The 20,917-nt window shown below is 37.9% G+C and overlaps 1 protein-coding gene across 1 annotated transcript in view; it reads right to left on the bottom strand.

Moving 5' to 3' along the window:
• Positions 1–8,011: 8,011 nt before the first annotated feature.
• lrrc1 (leucine rich repeat containing 1) overlaps positions 8,012–20,917 on the bottom strand; it is a 31,937-nt gene continuing 19,031 nt past the window's right edge. Inside the window, exons 5-14 of the mRNA XM_037685445.1 lie at positions 19,996–20,052; positions 19,823–19,886; positions 18,337–18,411; positions 17,993–18,137; positions 17,549–17,667; positions 15,431–15,514; positions 11,748–11,863; positions 11,242–11,414; positions 10,195–10,337; positions 8,012–8,508 (exon numbers count right to left, since the gene is read on the bottom strand). Coding sequence (XP_037541373.1) covers positions 8,350–8,508; positions 10,195–10,337; positions 11,242–11,414; positions 11,748–11,863; positions 15,431–15,514; positions 17,549–17,667; positions 17,993–18,137; positions 18,337–18,411; positions 19,823–19,886; positions 19,996–20,052 — 1,135 coding nt within the window. The 3' untranslated portion in view covers positions 8,012–8,349. The remainder of the gene's footprint in view (positions 8,509–10,194; positions 10,338–11,241; positions 11,415–11,747; positions 11,864–15,430; positions 15,515–17,548; positions 17,668–17,992; positions 18,138–18,336; positions 18,412–19,822; positions 19,887–19,995; positions 20,053–20,917) is intronic.

Raw genomic sequence — 20,917 nt, 5'->3', positions numbered from 1 at the left:
TATTGTGGTCAAATTTGTTGTGGCCGTAGCTGAGAGTTGTGCTCTTATCGTTCTCTGAGCTCTCACAATATTCATTCATTCATTCAACCTTTATTTATACAGATTAATCATATTGCGCCTCTGACACAAGGAGTTGCTCGTTTCATTTACAAGATTTGACCAAAACTGTCGTAACTGTGTCTCTTTTCATCATAAGATGATCTTAGTTCAACACTCAGTGTGCATTCCCTCAAGGAATATTATGTCAGGCCTTTAAATTGTTACAAAGTGTTTAAGTTCACACTCTTTTCTTTTATTCACGTTCTGCAAAAAGCTTTATTGTTGTTGTTTGCTTGTTTTTAACTACCAGCAACATTTACATGTCTCAGTCAATAAAAAGCTCAGTGACATACAAAGAAAAACACATTCAACCTCTGGATTTGTCCAGAACTCTCATCAGTAACATCTGTGAAAGGCTGCAGTAAATCAAACACAAAATAAAAACAATGAGCAGGAAGCACTAACGGTCTCTGGACTGCATTTTTGGAGCTCCAAGCTGCGGTCAAGGTGTGCGGAAAGCACCGTCGCCGCACTCAGAGTGTGATGGCTTCTCTGGATGGTTGATGTCACGTAGCTGGTCTCTCCTGGGGATTTGCGGTAAGACCTCCACATCTTCATCTGAGGTAGAGGGATGAGTGAGGATGATCCGGGGGATCTGTGAGATTACAGTGTATAGAGAAGAATAAATGTTTGGAGGAAAAATTAACAGATGCCACAGCCAACTAACCTTACAAAACGCCAAGTTTTACAGATATTGAGCTCAAATGTAGTGTGCAAGCTGAGCATCATTCTCATTATACCGGTATTATTCAAGGGAAATAAATTGTGCAACATATTTGTCCTCAAAATCCACTGTCAGGATTTCAATGAAGCGTTCAGAAATAAAATATTGGACATACATCTACAGCACAATTGAAGATGGCTGCCGCCAATAATCAACTTTGGCCTACACAAAAATGTCTATACCTCTGGAAATTTTCCTGACACCAGCTGGTGTCAGGAAAATAACCTTTCTCTAACAGTCAGCAAAACAAAGTAGGTGATAGTGGACTTCAGGAAACAGCGTGGAGGTCAGCGCTCCACTATCAACATAAACAACGCTGAGGCGGAGCAGGTCAGCAGCTTCAAGTTCCTCTGCGTTCACATTACCGAGGATTTGTCCTGGACTTTACACACAGACACTGTGGTCAAGAAAGCCAGGCAAGGACTCTACTTCCTAAGAAGACTAAAGAAGTTTGGTACAAACACCAGCATCGTCACAAAATGTTATAGGTGCACCACTGAGAGCCTGCTGACAGGTTGCATCACAGGATGGTACGGGAACTGCACCAGTCAGAGCTGAAAAGCTCTACAGAGGGTGGTGCAAAGAGCAGAGGACATCACTGATAGCAGTCTCCACACCATCCAGGACATCTACCACAACCGATGTCTGCATCATTAAGGACCACGCCCACCCAGCACAAGGACTCTTCCATCTACTACCCTCAAACAGACAATACAGAAGTCAGTCATCGCGTACAAAACGACTAAAGGAGAGCTATTACCCACAAGCTGTCAGATTACTGAACGCTTGATAAATAACACTGAACAAACTGGCAATAACTAAGTAATAATTCAACCTCAATGTCACTAATAACCTGTCACACAACCCGTGTGGTTCATGTTGAATACACACACGTTAAATATATATATATATATATATATATATATATATATATAATGTGTGTGTGTGTGTGTGTGTGTGTGTGTGTGTGTGTATCATGTGCATATTAGTTTATATTACTACCTTGAAATACGTATTCATTCAAATTCATCCTGCTGTACCGTTATATTCTACCATGTTGTTGCTCAATATCTCTCTTTAGGACATTGTAAATATTTTAATTACTTTTTCACTTTTTGGTAATTTTTTGGGGGGGGGATCTTTAATGAATGCTTTTAGTATTTTTTGTTGGTTTGTTCTTTGATTATTTTTTTTTTTAGCGAGTCAAGTCGGTTCGTCTCATCCTAAGCATTTCATTGTTCTGTAAACCCTGTGTTAACCTGCATTTAACAAATAAACAACTTGAACTTCTACAGATGTTGAGCTAAAATTTGGTGCGGTTGTAGCTAAAAGCCACATACAACACATGTTTACAGTACAAACAGATCATGCAAGATATTATAATATTGCATTAGATTGAACTTCAAGTCATTTACAAGGTTTGACCAAAATGACGACTGCATTATTTTTAAAGATAAAATGATCTTGCTGTAAATCTGTAGAATGAAAGGCAACAACAACAATACACATTCCATTACAAACATCATATTTTAAAACAAATATTTGGACCGTTTCTGCTTACTGTCATTGTATGTTTCCCCCCTTGAGCTGAACCCGTTTTTAACATCTCCGCTTCCAGCTCTGACACTGTCTTTCTCCAATCTCTCGCCAAATCAATCTAAAACACACAAAAACAAACCGAAGTTAAGATATTTGGCTTGATGCTTGTTGTCAAACACTGTCAATATTTGAACAGAGTGATCTGTTTAACACCCACAGAGCTGTTTCCATTGCAGATAACTGCCTCGGTTTTCTTGGACAAACACTCTCCAGTACTCTCCAGCTTGCACCGCCTGCTTCTCGGGCCTTCGCCGGTCAGTCCACATCGCTGTCGGCTCGTTGAGTCTGGAGTGTCCCGGGGCACATGTGGGTCATACACCTTTGGAGGTAGTGGCCTCCCTCGGAGCACTTTCATTCTGATGCAGGTCCCAGCGTTCCTGAGGGCACTGACAGCTTCGTGGTGGGTCACACCCTGCATGCTGAGGCCGTTGACCTGGAAGAACCAGGGTCAATGGGTGAAAACAGCAGCATATTTCAGAGAAACAAATGTAGTACCCCCCCCCCCCCCCACACACACACACACACACACACACACACACACACACTGTGCATGACTGCTACTAAAAAATTTTCATTTCATTTTGTTTGTCTGAGCTTGGACTCCTTTAGTCACTGCAGGAGTCCAAGCAGAGTCCTCTGTTGGTCATATGCTGTCCCCTACTGGAGACAAAGGAAATACCAACTATAAATCAGTGTGTAGTTTTAATTTACTTAATATCCAGCATAACAAATGTCAATCAGTGAAGCAAACTTGACATCATTATGGTTTTAAAATAAATCTCCTACCTCCAACAACCTATCTCCAACATGGATACCAGCTTTTTCTGATGGACCCCCTTTTGCTACTCGAGAAATAAAAACGCCCTGAAAAAAAATCAGACAAAGTACCTTCAATAATATTTTCAAAGCAGGCGAAGTCGGTGCATTAGTTTAAGATGTTGAGATGTTTAAGATCATTGATTCACATCATCTTCATGTAGAAAGACAAACAACGCTCTGTGCGTATGTCTCAAGGCAGATTAATTTATAATCTACAGAAATATGAATTATTTGTAACTTAAATAAATTGTTGGCATGACCATTTTCTTATAGATGGTAAATAGAAAGTTTGTGTAAAAGGTGCAAAGTTATGTTGGTTATTGTTAAGAATGGAGTCCCTCAGGGGTCTATACTTGTACCTATAATGTTTTTACTTTTAATTAACAACTTGCTCGCATTAAGTTTTATTTTACTGTTTTATTTAATAAGGTACTTATTATTATGGTTAGTGGATATTATGTTCTATGAAGCCAAATGTAAAGTGTTGATGTATGAAACAGAAATCCTGGTTATGACTGTATGAGTTAATACTGACAGAATCGTTCTCCAATTTTTATTTTTATTTTGTTGCTGAGCCAAATTGTGTACTAGGTCTGCTCAATTGTTCCTTTAATTATCTTGATTTAAAGTATTTTCTAATACTGTATAAAAGTTACGTTAGACCTGTTCTTGAAGAGTGTGCATGAGTCTGGTCACCTTATTTGGAGAGACATAAACAGATGTTCAAAGTAATAGTCAAATATTGATTTGACTGAAGTATGCATATTAGTGCATGAGTTAGTCCCTTGTTTATACTTTCTTTGGAAAAAGAAGGTTTGTTGTATGAACAGGACATAAATTGTCTAAAGGTTAAAAAGATTAAAAATGTCTTGCTTATAAACTATCTTCCTGAATATATAATTCTATCACCTGGTGTTAACACTTTAAAAATCAACTACAGTGTTTATTATAACGGCACCATTTAATTTGCTCTGATTTCTTATTTGATGCTGATATTTTATACTTAATGTGATATTTTAATAGTATTATGTTACCGGTAGTAACGTGTGCTTTTCCATACTGCTTTTACACTAATACAAAATAAATTGTGAATAATCGCTATTGCATGAGACGATTATTTTCAGCTCTGCTGCTCCTGGGCTCACCTCATCGTGGTCTTTGTAAGGCAGAGAACCCTTTCCACCAGCAATGCTGATCCCCAAACGACCACTTTGACTCGACACTTTGATCTGCAACTAAACAACAAATGCTTCTTTAAGAAGAGAAGTTAAAAAACCACTCTGCTTGGGCCCTGTATGTGCAATGCACCATGACAGATATTATGGTTGACACACACAGTGCAACATCCAGAAATGGATAAACACAATCAAACTCATTTGAAACACAAAGTGAATTTACTCTTAATGATGCTCAAGAATTTTATTTTAATTGATGTTTTACTGCCAGTCTGCAAGATACGATGTCTTTCACTAATGAGATACAATAGATAATTTTGTCATTTGTTTGCATTCCACTAAAAAGGTAAAGGTGGTCTGTCTGTTAGCAAAATATCTCGTGAACCACTTCCATGGCTTTAATGAAACTTTCAGACAGTAATCACTGGATGTGCTTCTACAACTAATTAACCTTTAGAGCCAATCCCATTCAAGATGGCCGCCACAGCCAAACTGACATTAAAAACACAAGAATGGCTCAAATTCAATCAATTTTACAGACGCTGTGCTAATATTCAGTGTGGTCGTAGCTGAGAGTCTATCACAACACATTCTCCAAGTGCCACTCATTGTACAAAGACTTGGCTTCAAAACTTTATAATTAAGTATTTGAGTCCATCCTGTTTGTCTGTTAGCAAAATATCTCATGAGGCACTGGATATAATTTAATAAAGCTGTTATAAATTAAAAATTGAATTTAAATTTACAACTGATTAACATTTGGAGTCAATGCAATAGAAGACGAACAACATAGCTAATCGATATTAGATGACTTTTACTCAGTCAGTTTTAAAGATATTGAGATATAATTCGATGTGGTGGTAGCCGAGTCGTTCACAATGCATATTCTGTGCATGACATCTCACAATATCACAGATCTTGTGACATGACATAGATTTGATGTCATTTTCATTTTTGGACCAAAATAAATAAATCTACAACTCATCACTTCATAACATAAAATGATCTTAATCTAAAACTGGGGCATCGATGGTGGCAGGTGATATGAATTCCTTTAAGGACAACTAGGTCCTTATTTATCTGCAAGGAGTTTAAATTTGTTGGTCATCAGCAGCAGTTCACCACCAAACAGGAATCACTTGATCAAATGAAGCTGAACACGTGATGCTGGAACACAGACCTCTTCAGCTGGTTCTATGTTCTGGGCATTCTCCACATTGGTGCAACGACCACGTGCACTTTTAAAGGCAGGAAACATCTGAGGCCCCCTCAGCAGACGCTCGATGTTTGGCATCCAGGAAACGTGTGGGACGCCCCAGGTTTGGCTGCTGGTCCTGGGGGGCGGGTTAGTATGAGGAATTCTACTCTCCTGGAGATCAGAAAACATCGACTGTTCATTGAAGAAAAACCCGAGGACAGTGTTGGCTCGGTGATGAATAATTAACCCCTTCATCTTATAGCATCCATCATCAGTTAGCTGTCAAAGACTAGGCCTGTCACGATAACAAATTTTGCTGGGCGATTAATTGTTTCAGAAATGATTGCGATAAACGATAATATTCTTTGAAATTTGACAATAATTAGAAATTATTGTAAAATTTAAGAAGAAATGTTGGTTAATTGTGTGTAGTACCTTTTTTGACCACTGGATGGCAGTATAAAACTGTTTGAACAGAAGGATGGATAGTGAGGGTGTGAGCAGCATGTCTCTTTATGAAAAATGGGAGGGAGGACCCTTGACGTGACATGGGCTGTCTCTTTCCTTTTTTCAGTTCTCAAAATGGCGAACGCTCTGTGTTTTTTGAGCTCTTTAGCATAGCATTTTTCACACAAAGCTCTTAATAAATAAATAAAAAATCTGTAAACAAGTTCTCAGCTTCTTTATGCAGAGAAAAACAACTTTTTACACGAAGGCACGGGTTTCAACTGTGAATTTAGGAGCTTTGACTAGACAAAGAGTTTTTTTCCCCGAGGTCTATCGGTTAGCATAGCTTCTCAGCTTAGCTGCTTTTAACGATCCAAAACCACGATTTTAGACGGTTAGAACAGATTTTAAAGAGAAAGGGAGGGGTCAGTGAAGAGCACCGGAGTTGAGCCTTTTGTCATCCAGTGTCTTCACTAGAAAGAGACACGAAGAAACGATAAAGCCGATAAATGAAAACAAGGTCAATCATCTTCATTTATCATGCGATTAATTGATTTAATGTTTAACGCGACAGGCCTATCAAAGACACAACGCTGAAATGCAGTTCTGCTTCACTTTTCACAAAATATAACCCGTTTGTTCATCTGCAGATTTCAAATCTAGGCGTCTGTAAGTGATTGAGATCATCACATTCTCAGATACAGAACATGTAGACACATAACTACTGCTTATGTTCTGATAACAGCCGACAACTCTAACTAGAGCATGCAGCACGTGCAGGGTTATCATGCCACTTGCAAAGCATTGGACCATCATGCAGTAGGAACAGACGAGACATTTAAGGGTCTGACAATCAAACAAGATAGTTAACCTTTGAAATGTGTTAAGAACTGTATATTTTTCACAATATATTAAATTGGGATTATCACTATTACGTTTAATTATTGGCATCACCTTAACCTCCTAGGACCTGACATCCACATATGCAAGAGTTCAGGTCTTAGGAGGTTAATGTTGAAAATGGATTTTATCTCCACATAATTAGATCAAAACTCTAAAAGAATAATAACAAGCATGTGATTTAGTGTTGCACTCGTTTTTATTGATCAGTGGTCAAAGTCGTCAAATCTTCTGGCCCGGAGCCAGTTTGAGATCCGTCTTGTGCAGTTTCTTTAATCAGAAAATAATTAAGACAAAGAAAAACATAAAAACACTTGAACCAAATTCTCTGGTCCGTTTGTTGCAATCAATTTTAAAACAAAACACAATTTATCAAGTACCTTACACTGTAAAAGAATAAGATTTGAGCATGGATAAGAAGTGCATCTGATCGGAAAAAAACTGTTTTTTTTTAAGTCAAACCTCAATCTCCCCAAAAGCTCAGACAGTTTCTCTGTTAAAAAGGAAGAAAACTTAAAAAATAGAAAACAGCTGGATTGGCATCTATTTGTAAAATAACATAAAGCAGGGAAGCGCAGCACGTTTAAATAAAACAGGATTCTTGCTTCGGTATAGCGTTACAGCTGAGTACGTGCAAGACTTTAATCCAGATGTGTCACTCTAATCAATCTACATCCAAAAATATGACTTTATGTTGGCAAATGATCTCACGTGCTGACAAAAGATTAAATAAGACATTAGTGGCTGTTTTATTCATTGTTTTGATTAAAAACAGAAGCTGTACCAAAGTAAATATGTTTAAAATTCTGAAAAAGATTAAGAAGAAACTTGCTATACATTATATATTTACATCTGAGCTGCCAAAAAGTATAAAAGTATCAATATTCACAAGAGATTTACAATAATCTGAAGATCAGTAGGTCTAAAAACTCCTGCTTTTCTTTGCCCAAATTGTAAAAAGAAAAAAAAAAGTATTACCCAGTGTTTTTTTTTTATTTTAAAAGATATAAAGCAAATATAAAATACATTTAAAATGGTTTATAGTGCAACTACCTAATGATTTTTTTTAAAGAATTGCTTTAAGTAACATAATCTTTAAAATATTTTTAAATGAGCATTTTTGTGCAGATTATTGCTGTAGACATTTAAAAAACAGAGGAAGGCACTGTGGCCCGGATAGACTGAGCACGTTTTCCACAGGACTGGAGACGGAGTAAGGTTACAGGTGTTCCACGGTTTCATCACACGAGAATGGGTAAAAAGTGTAAAAAAAAAAAAAAACACAAAAAACAAAGGGTTGCAGGGTTGTGCGGAAAAAATTCAGGGAGACACAGTAGGCAAAAGGCAAAAGGCAAAAAACAAAAAACGTCAGATTTCTGAGGTAAAGGTCACACAGACGTCGTCACTCTCTCTGCAGCGTTATTGACCTCGTTTTTATTGGAGTCCAGGGCTTTGGCTGCGATCAGGTCGTTGCGGAGGTTCTCGACTGCCTTCTTCATCGTTTTCAGTTCACCAGGGTGCGGTGTGGCCCGTCGGAGCAATATTCCCTGTGCGAAAGATACAAATTGAGTAAATGGGCCATATATTCTGGTAAACAAACACCTGATGGCACCTGCTGAAACCTGCCAGCTCTGAAAACTGTGAAGGCAAAAACACAAAGAACGATCAGGAACAGAAATATCTAAAAAAAATCCCCAGTAAGTTCAAACAGTTTTAATGCAGATCAGAAATGAGCTTCGGCAATAAAACTAAAGATATTATATGGAACCTGCAGGTTTAAAACATGATTTATATTTTCAGGAATCGTCTTATTACAGAACGTTTCCAGTTAGTTTAACATTAGGTGCTCCACTTTGATTATTACTCAAAATACAAGCACCTGTACTTGTGAGTTTTATAAAAATAAAAAGTTGAACACCAGTACATTGACCACAGTTTCAAGGTTCAGACGAAGCTTAAGTTGAGTTGTACTCAAGTTTTGATTTGTGTTCAAATGAGTGTTAGGGAATTAGGCCCGTCATGATAACAAATTTTACTGGGCGATTAATTGTCTCAGAAATTATTGTGGTAAACGATAATCTTGTTTGAAATTTGACAATAATTAGTAATTATTGTCAAATTTAACAAGAAATGTTGGTTAATTTTTGTGTTTAGTTCCTTTTTTGACCACTGGATGGCAGTATAAGACCGTTTGAACCAAAGGATGGATAGTGAGGGAACGAGCAGCGTGTCTCTAAGCAAAATGTGAGGGAGGCCCCTTGACGTGACATGGGCTCTCTCTCTTCGGGTCTCAAAATGGCGGACGCTCTGTGTGGTTTGAGCTTTTTAGCATAGCATTTTTCACACAAAGCTTGTAATTAAAAAAAATCAGTAAACAAGTTTTCAGCTTCTTTTTGCAGAGGAAAAACAACTTTTTAGACAAAGGCACGGGTTTCAACCGTGAATTTTGGAGCTTTGACCAGGTTGACCTGTTAGCTTAGCTTCTCAGTTTAGCTGCTTTTAACGATCCAAAAACGCGATTTTGGATCGTTAAAACAGATTTTAAAGAGAAAGGGAGGGGTTGGTGAAGAGTACCGGATTTGATCCTTTTTGTCACCCAGTGTCTTATGAAGAAACGATAAAGCTGACAAAAGAAAACGAGGTCGATAATTTTCATTTGTCATGCGATTAATTGATTTATTGTTTATCGTGACAGGCCTAGCTGTGATGGCTGAATCAGACTCATTTGGCCTCAATCGTCGTGACAACTAGGAGACTTTCAGGCAGAAACGTTGAGTGGACAAGTCACACGGTTTCAACAAGAAAGGAAGAAATGGTGGAAAATCTGCAGGGATTTTAATTTTAGCCCTTCGATTTGAGAAAAGTTCATGCACATCACAGCTATGAACATGAAGAATTAGTTCATGCTCAAAGTTTTTCTCTATAACATTTTAAAACGTATTTTAATTGAAGTTGGATGTGAGATTAGTGCTAATGTGGGCTTTGGGCTGTACCCCTCATTTCTTAGTAGTTCTGCATGAATCTGGGTCATAGCATGATTAATAACCAGGCCTAACCCGGGTAAGACAAGGTAAAACATTTCAGGCTAAGTTGTGAAAAGAATAATAATGGATTCAAGTGAAAGGTCAACCATAAATATCAATATTCTTATTTCTCAAGAACACGGTTGATTTTATATTCCCTCCACAACTGGTTTGTTCTACTTTAATTTAATTTATTCTTGCTGGTCCCACCTTTTCATCATCGTCCTCGTCATCATCTGCATCTAGGAAGTGAATGGCGCTGGTTCTGTTCATGGCTTTGTTGTCCCACGTGTCATCCGCCATGCCGTTCACCAAACTCTCCAGGGCTCCAAAGCGGGCGAGATTGTCAGAACCTGGAGTTGTATTTAAAACAGTCAAAGAAGATTTTTGTCTTACTGGAGTTCAGGCACAACATTAAACGATGAGGGGAAGAAAAAAAAAAGAAGAAGAATGTGAGCTGAAGGAAAAATATTTCGGCAGGTTTAAATGGAGAACTCTCACAAACCCTGCTGCTAATAAAGAGAGATTGAAACTGCCAGATCACAGTTTCAAATCCCAGCTTAGTCACAGGCTGAGAGCAACACCCTCCCCCTCCCCCACCCCCAGCTTCTCATCCTAACCAAGAGCGGTTTAAAATCTGCATCTCTACCGCTTGAGAGACGACAAACCACAATCACTAATAAGTAGAAACAAAAGCCTTTTAAAATACCAAATGTTCAGAAAATCATACATAATGTGCACAACTCTGGATGATGGCACGGGGAAAAAAAGCACAGAATTTGTATCAAACAGATGTAAAGCCAGCACACAGTCACATCGTGACGGCTTTTAAATGTCAGCTGGCCAGCTGCCGCTAAGCCTCTTTAGCAGTCCAATCCACAACATTTCTGTAAAACGCAGCCAAGGAAGGCCTCGGGGGACAAGGGAGGGTCAGATCTATCAAAGGCGGCGCATGGCTTTAACGGACCTCCTAATGGACACATGCTGCCGGATCAGAGGGTTGGTCAAGCAGATCATGTAATAATGTCATCAAAGCCGCAGGGCAGCAAATACTCTCAGACGACTGATAAGAACTGTTCCTCAAACGTCACAAAGATGGCATAAAATTATCTAACTCAGCCTAGAACTGAACGGCAATCAAAGAGTCCAAGGACACATTTACTGTCAGTTCAGTCAACCAGTATAAAATGAAAGATTGCATCTGGGTTCAGTTTCTGCTTCTGATGATACAGATCATTTCACTCGAACGAACGTTACCTTTGAGGTCCGATTCGCAGGGCTGTTGAGGCAGCAGAACGCAGGTGAGCACCTTCTCGCCCGATTCGGGGTCCTTATCCGTCTGGAAGGTGAGGAGCGGCTGCGACTGGTTTTCTGACAACCACAGGGCCTTCAGCCGCAGCGTGGTCAGCGAGTACGGCAAGTAGGAGAGACTAAACCAAAAAGAAAATCACATCAATGCACCATCATGTATAGGTAATCTTCTGGTTTTCATCTCCATCATCTAAACATAATAATGACGCAGAGGAGGGGAAAACCTTCCAGACAAAGAGATAAACATGTTTGTGTGTGACTCAAACACAAGCGACTGGTGCAAACTTCTTTAAAGTCTAAACTTTGAGACGAAACAAGCTCAGGCAGGCTGATAGTCAAAACAACGGAGAAACTGATCTTTAGGGACCAGAAGTGTTTTGTCCTCGTTTTTATTCATGTTGCAGGGTTCTGTTCAAGAGATCTGCGCGTGTGATGAGTGTTGCAGAACGTACCGGTTTCCGGAAACGTCAAACACATGAAGCTCTGTGGCTTGTGACAGCTCTGACGGTATCTTCATCAGTCTGTTTTCTCGAACGCAGAAGACATTTAGACCACTGCAGCCTCCGATCTGAAAATAAAAGTGCACGCCAAGGTCAGTTTACTATTTATAATTAAACTGTTAAAGCGGCAGTCAAAATATAAGTGTGTTCATCTGTTTAGCTCAAACTAAAAGAACAGAGTCAAAACAAAGTAAATGAAATCAGCTGCCAGCATGTGAGGGACGTGTCCCAGAATAAGTGCTCATGAGGGCAAACCAATTACAGGTCAATGGAATGTGGCCCAAGGACCTAAAATTAGGACTAAGATCCAGACAAAAGGATCTGATGGGCCGGTTGTAGTCAAGGAGTAACAAATAAAACTGTTCAGACCAAAGATGCACGATATTGGATTTTTTGGGCCGATATCCGATACCAATACCTACTTACAAAGACTACATAGCTTTCTCTGCTGTGGAATTAAAATTAGAGATGCACGATATTATGGGCATGCTATCTGTATCGACCAATATTAGCGTTAAAGTTCAATATCGGACATCGGCCATTCCATCAAAATAACTCACCGATATAAAAGGCGCTGTTTTTGTATGACAACCCAGTAACAAGAATGCCTGCTGCGCCAGCACAATGTGATGACGTCACGCGCGCCTACCTGATCTCACGGTGGAGAGGAAAATTCAAAATGGCGGCGGTGTGGAAGGTTGTTTTTTTTGTTGGTGAGGATGTTGTATTCCAAAGATTTTTGGACTATGTTGAGCCTCGCTACATCGTCCCCAGTCGGAGATATTTTTCCAACGTAACGTATTGTATTGGCCAAATAAGTTGTAACATATCGGCACATCGGATATCGGCCACAAATCCAATATCGTGCATCCCTAATTAAAATACTACATTATTCTACATGGGCTTTGTCAGTTTGGCCTGCTACCAAATGCAGATGCCAAAAGGGGGACTGAAAATGATGTAACACTTCAACTTGGGTTATGTATATTTGGAGATACTTGGATATTATATATCAGTGAGTTATTTTGATGTAATGGCCCATGTCCAATATTTAATTTTAACGCTAATAACGGCCGATACCGATACCATGTCGATAATATCGTGCATCCCTAGCTTAGACATTAAATCTAATATATGTCATGTTAGGCTGACATATTTTAGTTTTAAATGGAACAATAGCAGGAGACAAAATATGAATTCTGCCATAAAGGTTAAACGTCTGTAACGATTAACGCCCCAAAATGTATCAGCCAGAAAACGCGTTAAAAACAACTAATCGACAGTTAATAGAATCAATAAAACCCTGACAACAGTCGAGTTGCTTGGCAAAGCTCCAATCAATCCTTGGTCCATTACAGTGTGATCGCCATGGATGTCCTGAAATGCTGGGTTTCAAAATAAAATAAAACTGTGCTCGTCTTGCCTCGTTATCTGCACTAACTGTGTTAAAACTGTTAGTCTTCTCTGCACACTGCAGGCTTTGCATCTTTAAGACACAGGCGCCTTGTATAACAACTTAAAGAAGCCTTTCAGTTTCAGCTTTAAGACCGAGCATGACTTCATTTGAACAGACAAGAGGCTGAAGGAGAACGTCACTCAAACACAATGGAGACACTCAGAAGACAGCTGACGCTAAACAACCAGGATTCTGAGCTGTGAAATAATATGAGAACACCACAAGCAAGTGCTTTGTAGCGCAACATGTAATGTTTCATTGTAGCACTGTGTTATACTCAAAACAGTGTAAAATAACAATGAAGTTCTGGTCTTGAAACAGAATTATTTAAAGCAAAAAAATAATAATTTCTAGAAGTACAAACCGGATTCCAAAAAAGTTGGGACACTAAACAAATTGTGAATAAAAACTGAATGCAATGATGTGGAGATGGCAAATGTCAATATTTTATTCGTAATATAACATAGATGACAGATGAAAAGTTTAATCTGAGTAAATGTAACATTTTAAAGGAAAAATATGTTGATTCAAAATTTCACAGTGTCAACAAATCCCAAAACAGTTGGGACAAGTAGCAATAAGTGGCTGGAAAAAGGAAATTGAGCATATAACGAACAGCTGGAAGATCAATTAACACTAATTAGGTCAATTGACAACGTGATTGGGAATAAAAAGAGCTTCTCAGAGTGTCAGTGTCTCTCAGAAGCCAAGATGGTAAGAGGATCACCAATTCCACCATTGTTGTGCAGAAAGATAGTGCAACAATACCAGAATGGTGTTACCCAGCGTAAAATAGCAAAGATTTTTAAGTTATCATCATCAACAGTGCATAACATCATCAAAAGATTCAGAGAATCTGGAACAATCGCTGTGCGTAAGGGTCAAGGCCGTAAAACTCTACTGGATGCTCGTGATCTCCGGGCCCTTAAACAGGAATGCCACTGTCAAGGAAATAACAGAATTGGCTCAGGAATACTTCCAGAAAGCATTGTCAGGAACACAATCCACCGTGCCATCTGCAGTTGCCAGCTGAAACTCTACAGTGCAAAGAGGAAGCCATTTCTAAGCAAGCTCCACAAGCTCAGATGTTTGCACTGGGCCAGGGGTCATTTAAAATGGAGTGTGGCAAAATGGAAGACTGTTCTGTGGTCAGATGAGCCACGATTTGAAGTTCTTTATGGACCACTGGGACGCCATGTCATCCGGACCAGAGAGGACAAGGATAGCCCAAGTTGTTATCAACGCTCTGTTCAGAAGCCTGCATCACTGATGGTATGGGGTTGCAGGAGCGCTTGTGGCATGGGCAGCTTGCATGTCTGGAAAGGCACCATTAATGCAGAGAACTATGTTCAGGTTCTAGAACAACATATGCTCCCATCTAGACGTCATCTCTTTCAGGGAAGACCCTGCATTTTTCAACACGATAATGCCAGACCACATTCTGCAGCAATCACAACATCATGGCTACGTAGGAGAAGGATCCGGGTACTGAAATGGCCAGCCTGCAGTCCAGATCTTTTACCTATAGAGAACATTTGGCGCATCATAATGAGGAAGGTGCGATAAAGAAGGCCCAAGACAATTGAACAGTTAGAGGCCTGTATTAGACATGAATGGGAGAGCATTCCTATTTCTAAACTTGAGAAACTGGTCTCCTCTGTCCCCAGACGTCTGTTGAGTGTTGTAAGAAGAAGGGGGGATGCCACACAGTGGTAAAAACGGACTTGTCCCAACTTTTTTGGAATTTGTTGACGCCATGAAATTTGGAAACAACAGATTTTTCCCTTAAAATGATACATTCTCTCAGTTTAAACTTTTGATCTGTGATTTGTGTTCTATTCTGAATAAAATATTAGATGTTGGCACCTCCACATCATTGCATTCAGTTTTTATTCACAATTTGTTTAGTGTCCCAACTCTTTTGGAATCCGGTTTGTATTTTGAAGAACTGTCATTCACTTTGAGCTGAGTTGCAGAAAAGGTGTCATGGTTTTATTATTAAGAACTGAAATATAAGATAAAAACATATTTTAAATAACAATTTATTTTTACATATTAACAGCACAAAAAAAGAGCCTCGTGCTTTGACGTGAAAAGTTGGAGGGGTATATAAGAAAGACTATTTAACTGCTTTTACTGAACTAAATTATGCTGGTTGGTTAGTTTATGAAAAACTTACCTCTTTAGGTAAAAATGTTAGCTGGTTTCTGTCACAGTTTAGGTTGGACAATCGCTTCAACTTCCCAATACTTCGCGGCAAGGTCTGCAACGATAAATAAACCAAAACAACAATTAGAAGGAAAGTTAAAGTGTGCTTGAAGTGGTTTTCACCTCACTGGGAGTTTAACAAAAAGGACAAAAGTCTTTATATTCTCATTTCTCTCTTCACATATTTTTTAAGTTTAGACTCACTATGCAGTCTGTCCTGATGACCAGTTATCCATAAAAGAACAACATAGTATAACAAATCATTCATGTTTTATTTTGATGAAGGGATCTCATGCACTGCGTTAGTCACACAACACTATACAAAACAAAACGCCAATAGACCACTCACAGTGGTTTCCTGTTGCAGTACTCTGTGCATCCAGGGTATCCATCCTGAACAATTTCACTCAGATTCTTCATTAACTAATAAATTATTTTTAAGCTTTTTTATAAGCTCTGTAAAACTGAAACTTCCGTTTTATAGTTAAGATCTTGTGGGTCTCACATTTTTATCCTACACAAGTGAAAGTCCTACATGTTTGACTATTCATATTATTTTCTGCCATTTCTTCCATAAATGGGTGTGTGTGCTTGTCTGACTTGTCATCTGAACCCACCTCTGGCCAAAAGGAGATTGAATACTAGGACCTAAAGGCAGTTATATGAGAAGTACTGAAAATGAGATGAGAATGAGACCATGAGGGACATAAAAATAAAATGTAAAAAGAGTGAGATGAGGATGATCTAGATGAGAATAAGATTAGAATGAAAAATTAAATATGGATAAAATGAAAGTGAAAGGATGAGGTTAAAACTGTACGAGAATGAGACTAGAATGAAATATGGGAAATATAAATGGATAAGAATGAGACCAGGAGGAACATGAGGCTAAATGTGGAAAAAAAAAGATGAGGTGAGATCAGGAAGTTATGATGGGGGGAAAAAAATGGATTAAGAATTATATGAATTATGATGATTATGATTATAATAAGATGAGGATGATCAGGAAGTGAAATGAGAATAAGATAGGAATGTGAAATAGGATATGAATAAAATAAAACTGAGATAAGGATGAGGTTAAAGCTATATGGGAATGAGAATAGAATGAGAAATGGGAAAGGCAAATTTATGAGGATGATATTTAAGATTGGATGAGAATGAGATCAGGAGGAACACGATGATAAATTTAAAAAAGAATGAAATGTGGTGAGACCAGGTGGTTATGATGGAAAAAATAAATTAAGGATGATATGAAAGAGAGATGAGAATAAGATGAAGATGAGAATAATACGATGATGAAAATTAGGGTAATGATAAAATAAAAGAGAGAAGGATGCAAATAAATTTATGTAAGAATGAGATTAAGATGAGACTAGAATGAGATATAAGAAGAGATACAGAGGGTGAGGGTTAGATTAAAATGAAATGAGAATGGGAATAAAGTGATATGGGATAGAAATGAGATAGAGGTTAGGATGATAAACGATTAGATGCAAATGAGATTAAAATGACTTTAGGATATGATGAAAATGAGGATGAGATTAAAGTGAGATGAGAGAGGATAAAATGAACATAAGAGAATGATAAAGTAACATGAGCATGAGGTGAAAAATTAGTTTAGGATGAAATACAAATGAGAGTGGGATGACATGAGAATGAGATTATGATGAAAATTAGAATAAGGATAAAATAAAAGGGGGAAGGATAATAAATTTATGTAAGAATGAAATTAGGATTATTCGAGAATGAGGATGAAATGAAAATGAGATGAGAATGGGATTAAAGTGATATGGGAAAGAAATTAAATAGAGATTAAGATGATGAATGAAAATGATGATGATATTAAAGTGAGATAAGAAAGATGGTCAAATAAACAAGAGATGAGGATAATGATAAAATAACGTGATAATGAGGTGAAAATAAGACTAAAATGAGATTATGATGAAATACAAATGAGAGTGGGATATCATGAGAATGAGATTATCTGAATGTGCTGCTACTTAAATATGATGGATAACCCCAACAATAAATTTAGTAATCTCACATTATAATAATAACGACATATTCAAGAAAATGTTGAAAAACAAACCTGTAGTTGATTCTCTGTGAGCACAAGTTCTGTAAGTCTTTCACAGTTACCAATGCTTTCTGGGAGATATGTTATTCTATTCTGGTCGGCTTTTAGTATAGAAAGTTTCTGTAGTTTTCCTGCAGACAGTAAAAACACGCACAATAAACATATTGTACCTTGCAGAAACGTAAACCTTGTGGGCTTTGCTTAGCAGGATAACGGCACATTAGCGGATTTATTTTTTTATTTTTACCATGGTTATATAATTTGTGAGCTTCAATTTATATCAAGTAACATACAGATGATTCACAGCATGCAAGCCATCTTAAATAAGTAATGTTGGTTGAATGATAATTGTTTTTTTTAAATCAGGTAACAAATATATATGGCATTTCTAACAAAGAAACTCAAAGTTGTCAAAATATTAAAACTTGATAAAAAGCTCAAATACACATTTAATACCTATGCTTTCTGGAATAGATTCAATGGAGTTTTGAGAGACTAGTAGGTCGGTGAGCGACACCAGGCCACCCAACTCCTCTGGAAGAAACTCCAGCTCGTTTTCTGATACATCCAGACACAACAGGCTTTTAATGTTGCCCATCTCCTAAAGTTTACAGCAAAGACAGGAAGAGAAGAAATGCACATTTTACAGTACACAGCAACAAACACAATCTCTGCATTGAAATTTGGTTCGTGATAATCTATCAGGAATATGCAGACACTCCCAACAGTAATATCTGTACTTTCACATTCAATTAACATAAACATCTCAGTTATACACATTAGATGCACAAATAACTTACTGCGGGTATTTCTTTCAAGTGGTTTCCATCCAGCCATAAGTCCTTTAAGCTGATGAGACAGCCTATTGATTCAGGCTGAACAATGTAGAAGTGACCAGACAGCCAGAAACATAGAAGAGACAGAAACAAGAGAGCATATCAGTGACAATCCCACTTTCTTTACTAGAATACTTTTGGTATTGTGACCATAATTAATTTAAAAAATGTCAATATCAAACATATTTATATAGCACATTTAAAAACAACAGTGTTGATTAACAAGGAGCGCAAGAACAAACAGGAATAACCATCATTAAAAGAAAAAGAAAAATCACCAAGTACCGGTACAATAAAATAGCTAAAACCATCTCAAACAAAACAAAAAACATCACAACCTCACAATTCTGATGGAACTCAAACTGAACTTGAATTAAAAGTTGACTTTTAAGGGTGGATTTAAATTACTGTATAGATACATCAAAGTTCATGGTCAATAATCCAGGTAGAAAATCCAACAAAGTTCAGTCAGGTCATCTGAACGGTTAATTTTTTTGTTGAGACGTTTCCTCCTTCATCCAAAGGACTTCATCAGTCCAAGGAGCCACAAACAAACACAGTCTCACAAGCAGCACACCCACAAGGTGGACCAACCAGTTTGCTGGTGATAAGATGGATTCTGGGGACCGCCCTCTCCCCCATCGATTCCTCTGAGGCAGCCATAGCCAAAGTGGTTCAAAACATCAAAGTTCATGCTCAATAATTCAGGTAAAAAATCCAACAAAGTTCAGTCAGGTCATCTGGATGGTTTCTCCAAAGGACTTCAAAGTCCTTTGGATGAAGGACGAAACATCTCAACAAAAAAAAAAAAAAAAAAGAAAGAAAGAAAGAAGCCATCCAGATGACCAAACTGAACTTTGTTGGATTTTCTACCTGGATTGATGCACATGAACTTTGATGTTTTGAACCATTTTAGCTTTGGCTGCCTCAGAGGAGTCGACGGGGGAGAGGGCAGGCCTCAGAAACCATCCTATAACCAGCAAACTGGTTGGCTCACTATTGAGTGTGCTGCTTGTGGGACTGAGTTTGTTTGTGGCTCCTCGGACTGATGAAGTCCTTTGGATGAAGGATGAAACGTCTCAACAAAAAAAGAAACCGTCCAGATGACCTGACTGAACTTTGCTGGACTGTATAAATATATTTTTAGTGAACCTAAAATTTTATAACGTAGCAAGTGAACATATTAACCATCTAACTCAAATTTGATCTCAATCGGCTAAATGACATCTCATGAAGGTGGGAGGGAAAAAACAATTTCTTGGCAGAGCATCTTTATTTGTCTGTTAATTGTTCACCATCTGAGTTTAACCATTCACGTACGGCTGCAGCTTCAAATTAAAGCTCTAAACAAACTGAACGGATGCCAACCTGCTCAGACATGACCAAAACAAAGGAAATGGTAAATGTTTCTTCTAAGAAAAAATAATGAGGGAGAAAAAAAAAAACTCACCAAATTGTATAGTTCATTATTACCGAGGTCAAGTTCTTCAAGTTTGTGAAGTTGAGATAGTGACCTGCGGATGGCATAAAACAAAAGTTGAAATGGAATCCTAATAAGATGCAAAGTGCCTTATAAAAATACTGATGTAAATGTTTACAAACATATACAATTTTAATACGTACTCTGGTAGGAATGTCAACAGATTTTCTCTGAGTTCTAGTGACATCAAATTGGAAAGGCTGTGGTGAGACAAAAAAAAAAAAAAAGACAGTTATATGTTGTGGAATCAAAAAGTTTCCACAGACAGCTAAAATTGGCGATATGGCCTTGCTATCAGATAACACTGGACAGGAAGTACTTTAGAGGTGTGTCTCTTATCAAAGCTGCTAAATTACAGCAGAATAAACAACCTCTGCATTCTTGCAGCGAAGAGCGACATGTCAGACCAAAGAACAGGGTTATCCTCTGCCAGCAATATGTTTCTAATGTCTTACTGATGTACATGCATCTGATTAATACAAAACTTTATTAGCGTACAACAAATAAGTACAAGCAAAGTCCCCCCTACTGATCAGAAACTAGATATTTTTTATATGCCATACCAAGCCTTTTTAGGTTGGGGTGTTTTATTTACATTAAAACCTGGATATTGTTGAGTTACTACACACAAATAAGCTATTGACCAATCAGCAAATCAGTTTCACTGGAAAAATAAATATATGAGAATTATTGTATTTAATGCAGTACTGCAGTATGCATTCATAATGTAAGTAAATTTTGTTTCCCGTCCACAATGAAGAAAGGAGATTAACAGTGTGTATGCCGCCACTGGTGCTCAATTTAAACTCCTACCTGCATGAAAAGAATTAGGGGAAAAGACAACATGCTTCAGGTAAAAGACATTTACTAACATATCCTACTTTAATTAGGACATACACAGGGAAGACGGCTAGTCAACCAAAACATAAAAAATAAACAAACGGCAGTAAGCCAGCCAGAGAAATCAAATACAGCAGAGCATTTTGCTAACAGTAAAAACTCTGAAATACGTATTGCTAAGCTAGCGGTGCGCAATACAGACGCGCTAGCTAAGATGCTACAGAC

This window comes from Nematolebias whitei, chromosome 1, assembly GCF_014905685.2.
Source record: "Nematolebias whitei isolate Nwh7 chromosome 1, NemWhi1, whole genome shotgun sequence".
Lineage (NCBI taxonomy): Eukaryota > Metazoa > Chordata > Actinopteri > Cyprinodontiformes > Rivulidae > Nematolebias > Nematolebias whitei.
This window is presented reverse-complemented; position numbering and strand designations above follow the sequence as displayed.